Genomic DNA, 13,801 nt, shown 5'->3' with positions numbered 1-13,801 from the left:
TTTGTGATTCCACCTAAGCCCTTTAATGGATAACTGCATGTATGAGAAGGTATATGACACAGGCACTTTTTTTGTCACCTTGAATCAGAAAATCTTGCATCAAGAAATATCCATTCAATATTCACAAGAAATTCATCTCTAATACTTATCATCCTTTGATTTTAGTTGTCTACAAAAAGAATCCCTAGTGTGGACAGTGTATATATACATATATATAACTTGCAATTTTTTTTCATACACCTTCAAAATTTCATTCTTTTTTTTTATTTTTTTGCATAAAATAGTAAGCAGGTAAGAGGGGGATGAAATTACATATAAAAAAACAAGAGTGCACACGCTGAAATGTCTCACCTTCTTTACTAATCATTGATATTATGTTGATAGTCCTAAATATAAAGCTTTATTACAACTGTCACATAAACTTAACATTAACCAAGTAAACTAAACATTGACCAATGAACCATGAAAATTAGGTCAAGGTCAGATGAACCATGCTAGGCAGGCATGTACAGCTAACAATTCTTCCATACAACAAATATAGTTGACCTATTGCTTATAGTTTAAGAAAAACAGACCAAAACACAAAAATTTAACACTGAGCAATGAACCTTGAAAATGAGGTCAAGGTCAAATAAAACCTGCGTGACTGACATATAGATCATAAAATATTTCCATACACCAAATATAGTTGAACTATTGCATATAGTATTAGAAAAAAAGACCAAAACTCAAAAACTTAACTTTGACCACTGAACCTAAAATGAGGTCAAGGTCAGATGACACCTGCCAGCTAGACATGTACATCTTACAATCATTCCATACACCAAATATAGTAGACCTATTGCATACAGTATAAGAAAAACAGACCAAAACACAAAAACTTAACTATAACCACTGAACCATGAAAATGAGGTTAAGGTCAGATGACACCTGCCAGTTGGACATGTACACCTTACAGTCCTTCCATACACCGAATATACCAGACCTATTGCTTATAGTATCTGAGATATGGACTTGACCACCAAAACTTAACCTTGTTCACTGATCCATGATATGAGGTCGGGGTCAAGTGAAAACTGTCTGACGGGCAAAAGGACCTTGCAAGGTACGCACATACCAAATATAGTTATCCTATTACTTATAATAAGAGAGAATTTTACATTACAATATATCTTAACTTTTTTTTCAAGTAGTCACTGAACCATGAAAATGAGGTCAAGGACATTGGACATGTGACTGACAGAAACTTCATAACATGAGGCATCCATATACAAAGTATGAAGCATCCAGATCTTCCACCTGCTAAAATATAAAGCTTTTAAGAAGTTAGCTAACGCCGCGGCCGTAGCCGCCGGATCACTATTCCTATGTCGAGCTATCTGCTACAAAAGTCGCAGGCTCGACAAAAATTGGCTATGAATTTTTAAGTAAAGAAGTGATTTGGTCCAGTTTGAAAAGATCAAAAGTTTGTATGCCTGAAGCTGTCAAACTGAATTATGGACCCCTTTAACTGAAAATTGTCCATATTTTTAGTTAGAACCGATAAAATTTTCTAAAATTATGACATAATTTGTCTCAAGAGTGGTACACTTTTTTTTTAATATAGCAGTAGCATTTTCTTATTTTGTGTTTTTTGTCAAATATGCCCTATGAAATAACTGTGTTCTCTGGACAGGTATAGTGTTTATAATAATAAATTTTAATTGATAGAAATTATTGTCCTTATTACCTTTGCTCTTTCTTTTCAATCCTCTCTTTTGTTGAATGTTGCCTAAAAAGGAAACAATAACTTTGAGACTAATTATCTGACCTAAACACTCCTTTTTAACCAGGTCCGTACTTACACCAGCAACACCACCGGTGCCACATGTGGACCAGGGTCTGCTCAACCATCTTGTGCACTTAGATCACTCCTGTTTTTTGTTGGGGCTTGTGTCAATCAGTCTGGAGTTATCTAAGTTGAATGTTGTTAATCGTTGTTGGTCTTTTGGTCTTTTTCATTTTCTGTCATGGCCTTGACACTTTTTTTTTTCAAATTAAGTTTGAATGACTCTTTGGTTTCTTTTTCCTCTGTTTTGTTCATTGTTTTTGGTTAAATATATATATGAGCCTTAATCAAAGATATATTTTACACACATTAATTTCCGATGAAGCTGTCACTTAATCTAAATATTAATGACAAGACCTCAATACACGAAATGCAGGAAATTTGATGGTTTTATACCAATTTGTAAGACAAATTTTCCTACAAAAAGATTTGGTCTAGTCTAGATCTTTAAATATGAACCAGGTATAAATAAAATTTAAGAAAAATTCTTAAGGGAACTTAGGGGCATTACTCTTCATTTGTAAAACTCAAAACCATCAAATTCAACTTAATCAAGATTTCACAAACTATGACATTGCCTTAAAATTTGAAGATTTGGTATAGTGGTACTTTTTATCATCCGGAAACCAAATAATTATCTGATTTTTAATAACTAAAGTATGTTCTCTTTGACTAGTAAATGCTAAAACAAACTAAATCAAACTTGACTGAGTTTTGTGATTCATGTCATTGTGTTCAAGATTCAAAAGATTTGGTTAAGATGTATAATCATCATCATCAGGAAATTTAAGAAAATTATTAAGGTCAGTAAGGGGCATCCTTTTTGAACAATAAATGTCAAAACAAACAAATCTCAATTGACCTGTATTTTATGGTCCACAACATTATTTCAAAAGAATTGTTTGAGTGGCAGAGTGGTACTTAATTTTCCTTAGATAAGGTATTAAAAAGAAATACCTTCATCAGAACTGTCATCACTTTGTGGACTAGAATCATCCTCTGAAGAACTGTATTTAATGACTGAAAAAATGTTTATCAAAAATAAGGTTCATCTCATATATGACTGTCCATAATAAATAAAAAAAATATGTGTAAACAAGTAAAATCAAAACAATAATTATTAACAGTATCAAAGAATGCTCATATTTACTAATCATTAACCTGCTTAATCATGACATATTCCACTAACATCTGAGATTCCATTTAATATATATCAGTCAATTTGTTTCATTAACTTTTTATGGGTATCAATTTTTGGAAATGGAGCAAATATTGTATTTTCATGGATACTTGATTTTGGGTTTTGCTTAAGTCTGCAGTCCTGCTTATAGCAAATTTTGATTTTGCTGATTACCAAAATTTGTAATTCACATAAACCACCAATTCAAAAAAATTACCAAACAATTAATAGTGAATTCACAGTATTTAAAATAAGTTAAAAAAAGTAATAAAGAGTAGAAAAGTTTATATTCAATCCATAAAACAACCATAAAAAAATGTATTAAAAAACAATATACCTCTATTCTTTCTTTTTTTCCCTCTCTTTGCTTTTCCAAAACTTGAACTTGAACCTGAATCTATTATAAAAATGTAATCACTCAAATATACAGATGCAAAATTGCAGAGTCCACCAAAAAAAGTGTGTGTATACAAATGTTTATTTAATGGTTGTTTAAAGGTTGTCTTTACATTTTAATTCAGGAATATTAGAAAAGGTTTCTTTGAAAACATTTTATATTAGATATTTTTTTTACTTTTATCTCTTATCAAAACATTCCACCACTCTGTTATCAACTGGTTATATGTGAAACGATTCAAAAATGAAATTTTGATTTCTATTAATGATAATCATAATGGATTTTTCGAAAAGTTTCTATAATTGATTACCATTAAACTAGTTTTCCAAGTGCACAGAATTACTTTAATAGTTTGTATTTTAATTATCCATAATTCATAATTTAGATAAACATACCCTCATCACTCTCTGTTATATCTGTATTTTCATCAGTACCACCACTATTGTCATATGAAGTACCCGCAACATCTTCTGAAAAAAAAATAGGGAATGTGTCCACAGAATATGCCCCTGCTTGCATATATAACATCATAAAGGGACATAACTCAAGTACTGTAAACTAGAGGCTCCAAGGAGCCTATGTCGCTAACCTGATATTTTTTTTTTACAATTGATGCATGAAATAATGCAACCATTTAAATTTTGCTTTAGTTTCAGAGATATAAGCTAAAACTGCATTTACCCATATGTTCTATTTTTAGCTATGTCATCCATGTACATTTGGCCCTATAGTTTCAGAGGAGAAGATTTTTGTAAAAGTTAACAGACAACGAAAATGCACAAGGACAGACAACTTACCCAAAATGATGAGAAAAGCTCACTTTTTAATAACATGAGCAACACTAAGGGTGCCACATGTGGAGCAGGATCTGCTTACCCTTCCGTAGCACCTGAGATCACCCCCAGTTTTTGGTGGGGTTCGTGTTGCTTAGTCTTTAGTTTTCTATGTTGTGTCCTGTGTACTATTATTTGTCTGTTTGTCTTTTTCATTTTTAGCCATGGTGTTGTCAGTTTATTTTTCATCTATGAGTTTGACTGTCCCTCTGGTATCTTTTGCACTTCTTTTTTGGCCCTTTTAAGCATAGCCAGTTGAGCTAAAAATAAGTGACATTATCTAAATTTGTACTCCATCTGAGTTTTGTGGTAATAAGCATTGTGTATAAGTTTCATAACATTAAGTTGAGGCAAATTTAAGTAAGATAACTGAAATGAAAAATTCTGCAATTTTTTCATTTGGAAAGGGACATTATTACGTATAAAAACGATTAAGTTGAAACCACCAAAATTAAAACTTGATCTGAGTTTTGTGGTAATTATCATAGTGCATAAGTTTTATAACTTTTGGTTGAGGCAATATAAAGTCACTACAGGACAGAACCGAATATCTCAGCAATTTTTCCATTTATAAAGGGGCAAAACTCTAGAACGGTAAAAGCGACGCCACCAAAATTCAAACATGATCTGAGTTTTGTAGTAATAAGCATTATGTATAAGTTTCATAGCATTTGGTTAAGGCAAACTAAAGTTAAACAGAAACAAAAAATTCACCAATTTTCCATTTGGAAAGGGGCATACTTAGTCTACTGTCTAGAACAATAAAAGTGACACAAACAAAATTCAGACATGATCTGTGTTTTGTAGTAATTAGCATTGGGTAAAAGTTTCATAACATTTGGTTGAGGCAAACAGAACAGAAACGAACAATTTTTCCATTTATAAAGGGGCATTACTCTAAAATGATAACAGTGACGCCAAATTGAATCTTGATCTGGGTTTAGTAGTTATAAGTGTGTGTATAAGTTTCATAATATTTGATTGAGGCAAACTAAAATAAGAGAAAGGAAACTAACTTTTTGGGCCTATGGGCATACGGTCATACAGATGGACAAGGGCAAAACTAAATGCCCCCTCTGCTACAGTGGGGGCATTAAAAGGATTCTCTTTTATTTGTAGCCTTAACAAGAGGCTCTCAAGAGCCTGAATTGCTCACCTGTATTTCAGAGGAGAAGATTTTTAAATGTTAGCAAACTTGATGAATAAATTGTGTAAAATTGTCTTTAAAGGGCAATAACTCCTTCAGGGATCAATTGACAATTTTGGTCATATTAACTTTTTTGTAGATCTTACTTTACTGAACATTATTGCTGCTTACAGTTTATATATATCTATAATAATATTCAAAATAATAACAAAAAACTGCAAAATTTTGATAAAACTACCAATTCGGTGGCAGCAACCGAACAATGGATTGTTCGATTCGTCTGATAATTTCAGGGCCGATAGATCTTGACCAATTAAACAATTTTACCCCATGTCACATTTGCTCTAAAAGATTTTGTTTTTGAGATATTAGCCAAAAACTGCATTTGACCCTTATGTTTTGTTTTTAGCCATGGCGGCCATGTTTGTCTATGGATACAAACTTCGGATACAATTTATAAACAAGATACCCTAAGGAACATTTAGTTAAAGTTTGAAGGTAATTGGCCAAGTAGTTTCAGAGGAGAAGATTTTTAAATGTTAGCAAACTTAATGAATAAATTGTGTAAAATTGTCTTTAAAGGGCAATAACTCCTTAAGGGATCAATTGACAATTTTGGTCATATTAACTTTTTTGTAGATCTTACTTTGCTGAACATTATTGCTGCTTACAGTTTATATATATCTATAATAATATTCAAATTAATAACAAAAAACTGCAAAATTTTGTTAAACCTACCAATTCGGTGGCAGCAACCCAACAATGGGTTGTTCCATTCGTCTGAAAATTTCAGAGCTGATATATCTTGACCAATTGAACAATTTTATCCCATGTCAGATTTGCTCTAAAAGATTTAGTTTTTGAGATATAAGCCAAAAACTGCATTTGACCCCTATGTTCTATTTTTAGCCATGGCGGCCATGTTTGTCGATGGATCAAAACTTCGGATACAATTTATAAACTAGATACCCTAAAGAACATTTAGTTAAAGTTTGAAGGTATTTGGCCCAGTAGTTTCAGAGGAGAAGATTTTTGAAATAGTTTACGACGACAGACGACGACAGACAACAACAGACGACAGACGATGACGACAGACGACGAAGACGGACAACGACGGACGCCAAGTGATGGCATATCAATTGAATAATCCAACAAATGTTATTTAACGATATTTAAAACAAAACAAAAATGATAAGCTTGGCGCAGCTTGATTCAACCGCAGAGGTCAAACCCTGAACAGTTGGGGCAAGTATGCACACAACATTCAAGCTTGATACAGCTCTGAATTTGGATAGTGATTAAATATTTGACACAGCATAGGTTTCTGACACAGAATGAATGTGGTCTAAGAACTTAAAAAAATTTGAATTTACCTATTATGGTCCAATATCCAAAATCTAAATACATACACGGTTAGATTAAGCATATCAAAGAACAACAAGAATTCAATTTTTGTTAAAATCAAACTAAGTTTAATTTTGGACCCTTTGGACCTTAATGTAGACCAATTTTAAAACAGGACCAAAAATTAAGAATCTAAATACACGGTTAGATTCAGCATATCAAAGAACCCCAATATTTCAATTTTTGACGAAATCAAACCTTATCATTATTATTTGCTTTTATATATAAATAAAAAATAACCAACTTAAAATGGAAAATTTTAAAGAAAGATAAAAAAAGGAAAAAAAAATCCCCCCCCCCCCCCCCAATTTTTGAACCCCCTTATGATTCATCACCCCCAAACTCAATCCCAACCTTCCCTTTGTGGTATGGTAGCTTGCAGTACTATTTCAAAGAGATCCATACACTTGAACACAAGTTATTGTCTGGAAACTGTAAAAATGCTTGTTTTTTTGCCCCAAATTCCTAAACGTTTAGGGCAACTACCCCCAAACGCATACCCAGCTTTCCCTTTGTGAGATGGAACCTTGTAGTACAATTGCATAAAGATCCATACACTAACACCCAAGTTATTGTCCTGAAACTAGAAAAATGCTTGTTTTTTTTGCCTCTTTTTGGCCCCTAATTCCTAAAATTTTGAGGCAATTTCCCCCAAAATAAATCCCAGCCTTCCCTTTGTGGTATGGTACCTTGCAGTACAATTTCAGAGAGATCCATACACATAAACACAAGTTATTGTCTGGAAACTAAAAAAATGCTTATTTTTTGCCTCTTTTTGGCCCCTTATTCCTAAACGTTTTGGGCAATTACCCCAAAACTCAATTCCAGCTTTCCCTATGTAAAATGGAACCTTGTAGTACAATTTCAGAAAGATCCATACACTTACACACAAGTTATTGTCATGAAACTAGAAAAATGCTTGTTTTTTGCCCCTTTTTTTGCCCCTAGTTCCTAAAATTTTGAGGCAATTACCCCTAAAATCAATCCCAGCATTCCCTTTGTGATATGGAACCTTGTGGTACAATGTCAGAGAGATCCATACACTAACACACAAGTTATTGTCTGGAAGTTACAAAAATGCTTATTTTTGGCCCCTTTTTGGCCCATAATTCCTTAACTGTTAGTACCATAACCCCCAAAATCAATCCCAATCTTCCTTTTGTGGTATTGAACCTGATGGTAAAATTTCATAAGGATCCATTCACTTAAACTAAAGTTATTGTGCGAAAACCAATGTGTCTTTGGACAACGACAACGTCATAGTGATACCAATATACGACCGCAAAATTTTTTGTGATTGTATACAAATTATGTGTTAAAAAACTTTATAGGCAACTAAAATAAATTCAATTAATTTTAATCATTATACAAAGTAACATAAATTTTTACAACTTTATCTAATTGTACAATCATAATCAAGAAAATTGGTCTAGTCAGAATTTGTAACTAGACTTGAGGCTCTTTAGGAGCATTTCAGGGCAATAACTCCTACAAGAAGTTATCTGACAGTATTTATACAACTGGATAGATACTACATAGTTCTCATCAGTTCTGCCATGTCTGATTTTCTTTATTTATTATAGTTTTCAAGATAATAGACAAAACTTGATTTTTACCCCCTAATTTATTTTTTAGCCATATCAGTCATTTAGTGGCTATTTATAACTTACTAACCAGTATCGTTTTTACTCATTGTTAAAGGCCTTATGGTGATACAGTTTTGGTAATAACTGTTTATCACTTTCAATTATAGTTTGTGCAAAAACAGCACAAATACAAATAAAATGCTTTGCTGGGCACAGCCTGATACGACCACAGAGGTCAAACCCTGAACAGTTGGGGCAAATTTGGACACAGTATTCAAGCTTGATACTGTCTGAATTTGGATTGTGATCCAGTTTTTGACATAATTCAGGTTACTGACACAAGATAAATGTGTATAAAGATCTTAAAAATCTATTGCGCAATACTGTGCAATTGAAGATTTCTTCTTGAAACTTATCAAATATTGAAATTTGAAAAATTTTGAAGAAAAAAAATTATGAACCCCTTAAAAAATTGTAAAAAAAATCCCCCCCCCCCCCCCAACTTTGTGATCCCCCCTCTTGGAGCAATTACCCCATACTCAATCCCAGCATTCCCTTTGTAGTATGAAACCCTGTAGTACAATTTTAGAGAGATCCATATACTTAAAAACAAGTTATTGTCCGGAAACTACAAAAATGCTTGTTTTTGGCCCCTTTTTTGCCCCTAATTCCTGAATGCTTGGGGTTATTTCCCCCAAACTCACTCCCAGCCTTCCCTTTGTGATATGGAACATTGTCATACAATGTCAGAGAGATCCATACACTTACACACAAGTTATTGTCCGGAAACTACAAAAATGCTTGTTTTGGCCCCTTTTTGGCCCCTAATTCCTAAACTGTTGGTACCATAACCCCTTAAATCAATCCCAATCATCCTTTTGTGGTATTGAACCTTCTTGTAAAATTTCATAGAGATCCATTCATTTAAACTAAAGTTATTGTCCTGAAACCAAATGTGTCTTTGGACGATGACGAAGACGACGCAGACGACTACGACATCATAGCATTATACGAGCCCCAAAAATATTTTGCAGTTATATAAAGGCATTAACTCCTAAAGGAAGTAAGTTGACAATTACAGCCATGTTGCTTATTTGTAAGACTCATTGTACTTAACATCTTTGTTTTTTACTAGTTCTCATCCTTATCTATAAAGATTTCTGCAAAAATGAAATAAAGAGCTGCACCATATGCATATACGCCTGCTGCCCATTTTGCTCATCTTCATGCTTTTAATGAAATTCTATAACCGTCAATGGTGTGAAAAATTGACAGTTTTCAACAATTTGTCAATAAATAAAGTTCTCAATGTCATTTATATGTAAAAAAAAAAAACAACAGACAGCTTATTTCAATAGATATAAACAAGTCATCAAAGTTTCATGAAAACTGCTCAAATCATTTTTGAGTTATTGTCCCAACTCTGAAAATAAATCCCCTTTTTTAGGAATTTAGTCCAAATACTTAAAAAACATAAAATCAGATACTTTTGAGTATGTACTTGAGCTTGAATACATATATTTTCATATATATCTGTCTTTAAACATACTACCTTGGTCAGCATTTTGCATTTTTGCTGGTAATGACTGAGAATCAGGATAAGCTTTAATACCATCTAAATATAAAAAAAAATCAGAGTGTTAACATAAGTCAACAAATGCTTGACAAAATTTATAAAGATAGAATATGCCAGATGCAGTTTTATTGTCTGAATATAATGTGGGCTTGTCAATATAATTTAACATAAGAAGGCATCACTAAATGTCATTGCAAAACCAGTATCTACTATTTAGGGTATAGAATTAAGACTACCAAACTCAATTTTTTCGTCTTTATTGCAATCTTTGGTAGACTACAGAGTGGGTAAATTTTTCTATGATTTCATTTTATAATTTTAAATAATAATCGTGCATCTTAATTTAGTTTAAGCCACTATTTTAAAACATTTCATTTTTCGAACTGCCATTTGAGTCTTGCATGTAGGTCATAGTTGTTTACTCTTTGGTAGGGTTGTTGTCTCTGACACATTCCCCATTTCCATTCTCAATTTTACTTAAGCAGATAATTAACAACCTCAAATTTCAGTTATGATTATTTCTCATAGCTATAATAAAACTGAGAAGGAAATTGGAGGTGTGTCAAAGAGAAAACAATCCGACCAAAGAGCAGAAAACGGCCAAAGGCCACCAATAGGTCTTCAACACAAGAAAATCCCGCACCCTAAGGCAGGCTTCAGCTGGCTTCTAAACAAAAATGTGTATTAGTTCAGTGAAAATAGACATTACACTAAACTCCAAAACATATAAATGAACTAAAAACGTAATAACATACAAGACTAACAAAGGCCAGAGGCTCCCGACTTAGGACAGGTGCAAAAATGGTTAGACATGCTTTGTGAGATCTCAACCCTCCCCAATTACCTCTAGCCAATGAAGAATAAACAAACACCGCAATACACAGTAAAAATCAGTTTAAAAGAAGTCTGATGTCAGAGTAGGTAACAAAAGAAACTAAGCAAAATTAAATGGCATTGATACATAAATTAACAAAGGACTACAAGCAGTTACTGACATGCCAGCTCCAGACCTCAATTTATCTGATTGAAAGATTATGTCCTCATCATATGAAAATCAAGCAGAAACCCTTCCGTTAGGGGTTAAGTATCATACCATCAAAAAATATTTTAGACGAACATATAAACTGTATCATGCTAACAACTGGTTTTAGACAGTTGATTTGATCTGTTGTACTGTCCCTTTGGTATCTTTCACCTCTCTTTTTTTTCTAAGCAGATCACCAAATTGTAAATGTCTCAAGATAGCCCATAACAGCAATTTTGACAACTTTTGGCAAATTTTGAGCATTTACCACAAAAATGTATTAGAAGATCATCGTTAACTAAATCTATACTCTTTGATATTTAATTTCCATTAGGATTGGGCAACTTTTAGATGTTGACCTTTAGAATGAAAACAAATACAGGGTAAATAGATCCTTTCGCTTTTTGTCGTCAAAAAATGAAATTAGGTCAGCTGGTGTGTCGAAATGCATATATGATATATATAAATAGATATGCAAAATATTACCAAATCTATCATTTAATCAATGCCTCCGATCCTGAAATAGTCTTCAATGAATAGCATATTACAAATTTTTAACTGCCATTTAAGGTCATAAAATAAGGTAAATGCAATTCAAAAAGGTACTTTTTTCAGAATTTTATAAATCTCCTACTCCATTTCTTCATATGTATTTTTTGTTTCATTGTATAAGCAATTCATACCAGTTTACTATACTAACTAAATCTCAGGGGCTAGAGAATGTTATTCTAGAACATAAATGTGCTCTCTTTACAATGAACACACTGGGAATTAAATAATTTTCCAGGACCTACTTGCCCTGAATTTCCACAAAAAAAGATTGTATGATTCTTAAAAGTGGTTGAATTGCAATATAAATTATGTTTGTGATTTGTTTATGTGTATGAATAAAAGGATGTATATAGGTGGTTACCATTAATGAGACAGCAACCAAAAGACATCTAGAGAGAAATTTAGCAATGTTTTTAAAATACTAGCCAGCAGGTACAAATTGTGTACTAAGTTTTAACACTAGCAAAGAGAGGAAAACTAAATAATAGATCATAAATGTCCCTTCTATATATCAATTTGCCAACAAATAAGATAGACTTTTAATCATCAAGATGTTGGTATCTCCTACAAATTGTGTACAAATTCAATTTATTTTTCAGAAATTCATTTACTGGAAAGCCAGGGGAAATCTGTTAGTCATAACTTCAGGAATTTTCATTATGATTTTTTTCCTTCTTATTCCCAGTCTTTCTACCCTTCCATTTTTAGCATTATATTCACTCGTCATTAATGATTATTATTTTCATTCTTTTGTCTAGTTGTTTTTATCAGGTATTTATTGATCCTGATAGAAGTCATTCAAGAAAAACAAGTGAAACTGCGAGCTACTGCTCACTGATGAACAAATTTCAGAAATCCTTTTATTGTATTTCCTGAGAAAAATGTGACGAAAATTTTCAACTTGGCTATCATGTGTAAAAAATGATACAAGTGTTCAGTTAACAAGAAGTTGTTGAGTGATGAAACTTAAAACGCATCACACGGTATAGCTGACTTATATAAACCCTAAAACCAAATTTCAGAAATCCTTGTATTGTAGTTCCTGAGAAAAATGTGACGAAAATTTTCAACTTGGCTATCATGTGTAAAATGATACAAGTGTCCGGTAAACAGGAAGTTGTTGAGTGAAGAATCTGAAAAAGCATCACTCGGTATAGGTGACTTATATAAACTCTGAAACTAAATTTACGAAATCCTTTTACTGTAGGTCCAGAGAAAAAAGTCACTAAAATTTTCAACTTGGCTATCATGTGTAAAAAATGATACAAGTGTTCGGTAAACAGTAAGTTGTTGAGTGATGAATCTGAAAACGTATCACAGGGTAAAGCTCACTTATATAGACCCTGAAACCAAATTTCAGAAATCCTTGTAGTGTAGGTCCTGAGAAAAATGTTAGCAAATTTTCAACTTGGTTATCATGTGTAAAATGATACAAGTGTTCCGTAAATAGGAAGTTGTTGAGTGATGAACCTAAGAAACGCATCACACGGTATAGGTGACTTATATTAACCCCGAAACCAAATTTCAGATATCCTTGTATTGTAGTTCCTAAGAAAAATGCGACGAAAAATATTCATGGGACGGATGGACATATGGACGGACGGACGGACAGACAGAGGAAAAACAGTATACCCCCACTTTTTTAAAGCAGGGGTATAATTAAAATGTCACTTCCGTTAATGTCAGATAAACCTAATTGGCCATCCTGGGTTAATGGACAAAGATCATGTTATGCTATTGAGTCCAACTTATTTTTGTTATTCTGGCTTAATAATCAATCTTTTTTAAATTTTAACTGATACTTAGATCTCATCATGAACAATGATGTGAAAATAATTCTATATTTTTTATTTAATTTAATTATGTAAAGTGTAATGTTTTACTTGTCTACGGGTATAACCAGGTCAAAATAATGTACAATAAGTCAGGCAAATTGGGCAGAGCATTTCCATACCCCTGTCTAATTTGATGGGAATCAACAACAGAATCGTACATTGATTGGCTAACATTAAAATAATTTATAAAGTTAGAAAGGGAAAATATGTTAATTTGTCACTTATAACACATAAAATGGGTAATCTCTTTGTTCTTAATTACTGTGCTATAATCGGGATAATGCACAGCAAAGGTGTGCATTAACTACCTCAGATATACTGCACAGTTCAAAAGTATACTCTAACCTTTAGGAGCAGTCCTGGATTTAATTGAAAGGGGTTTAATTCCATAAACTTTTAAAAATATCACCGAGTGTAGCGAGACTAAAAACATTTTTTG

The 13,801-nt window shown here is 32.6% G+C and overlaps 1 protein-coding gene across 1 annotated transcript in view; it reads right to left on the bottom strand.

Moving 5' to 3' along the window:
* The window catches only part of LOC127702809 (uncharacterized), an 87,168-nt gene that overhangs the window by 14,045 nt on the left and 59,322 nt on the right, over positions 1 to 13,801 (bottom strand). The window contains exons 22-26 of the mRNA XM_052207110.1: positions 9,928 to 9,990; positions 3,801 to 3,875; positions 3,346 to 3,405; positions 2,786 to 2,848; positions 1,730 to 1,771 (exon numbers count right to left, since the gene is read on the bottom strand). Of these exons, the coding sequence (XP_052063070.1) occupies positions 1,730 to 1,771; positions 2,786 to 2,848; positions 3,346 to 3,405; positions 3,801 to 3,875; positions 9,928 to 9,990 (303 nt within the window). The remainder of the gene's footprint in view (positions 1 to 1,729; positions 1,772 to 2,785; positions 2,849 to 3,345; positions 3,406 to 3,800; positions 3,876 to 9,927; positions 9,991 to 13,801) is intronic.

Source organism: Mytilus californianus, unplaced genomic scaffold (genome assembly GCF_021869535.1).
Source record: "Mytilus californianus isolate M0D057914Y unplaced genomic scaffold, xbMytCali1.0.p SCAF_5, whole genome shotgun sequence".
In the NCBI taxonomy this organism is placed as follows: domain Eukaryota; kingdom Metazoa; phylum Mollusca; class Bivalvia; order Mytilida; family Mytilidae; genus Mytilus; species Mytilus californianus.
The sequence above is the reverse complement of the archived record's forward strand: the minus strand, read 5'-3'. Positions and strand labels throughout refer to the sequence as shown.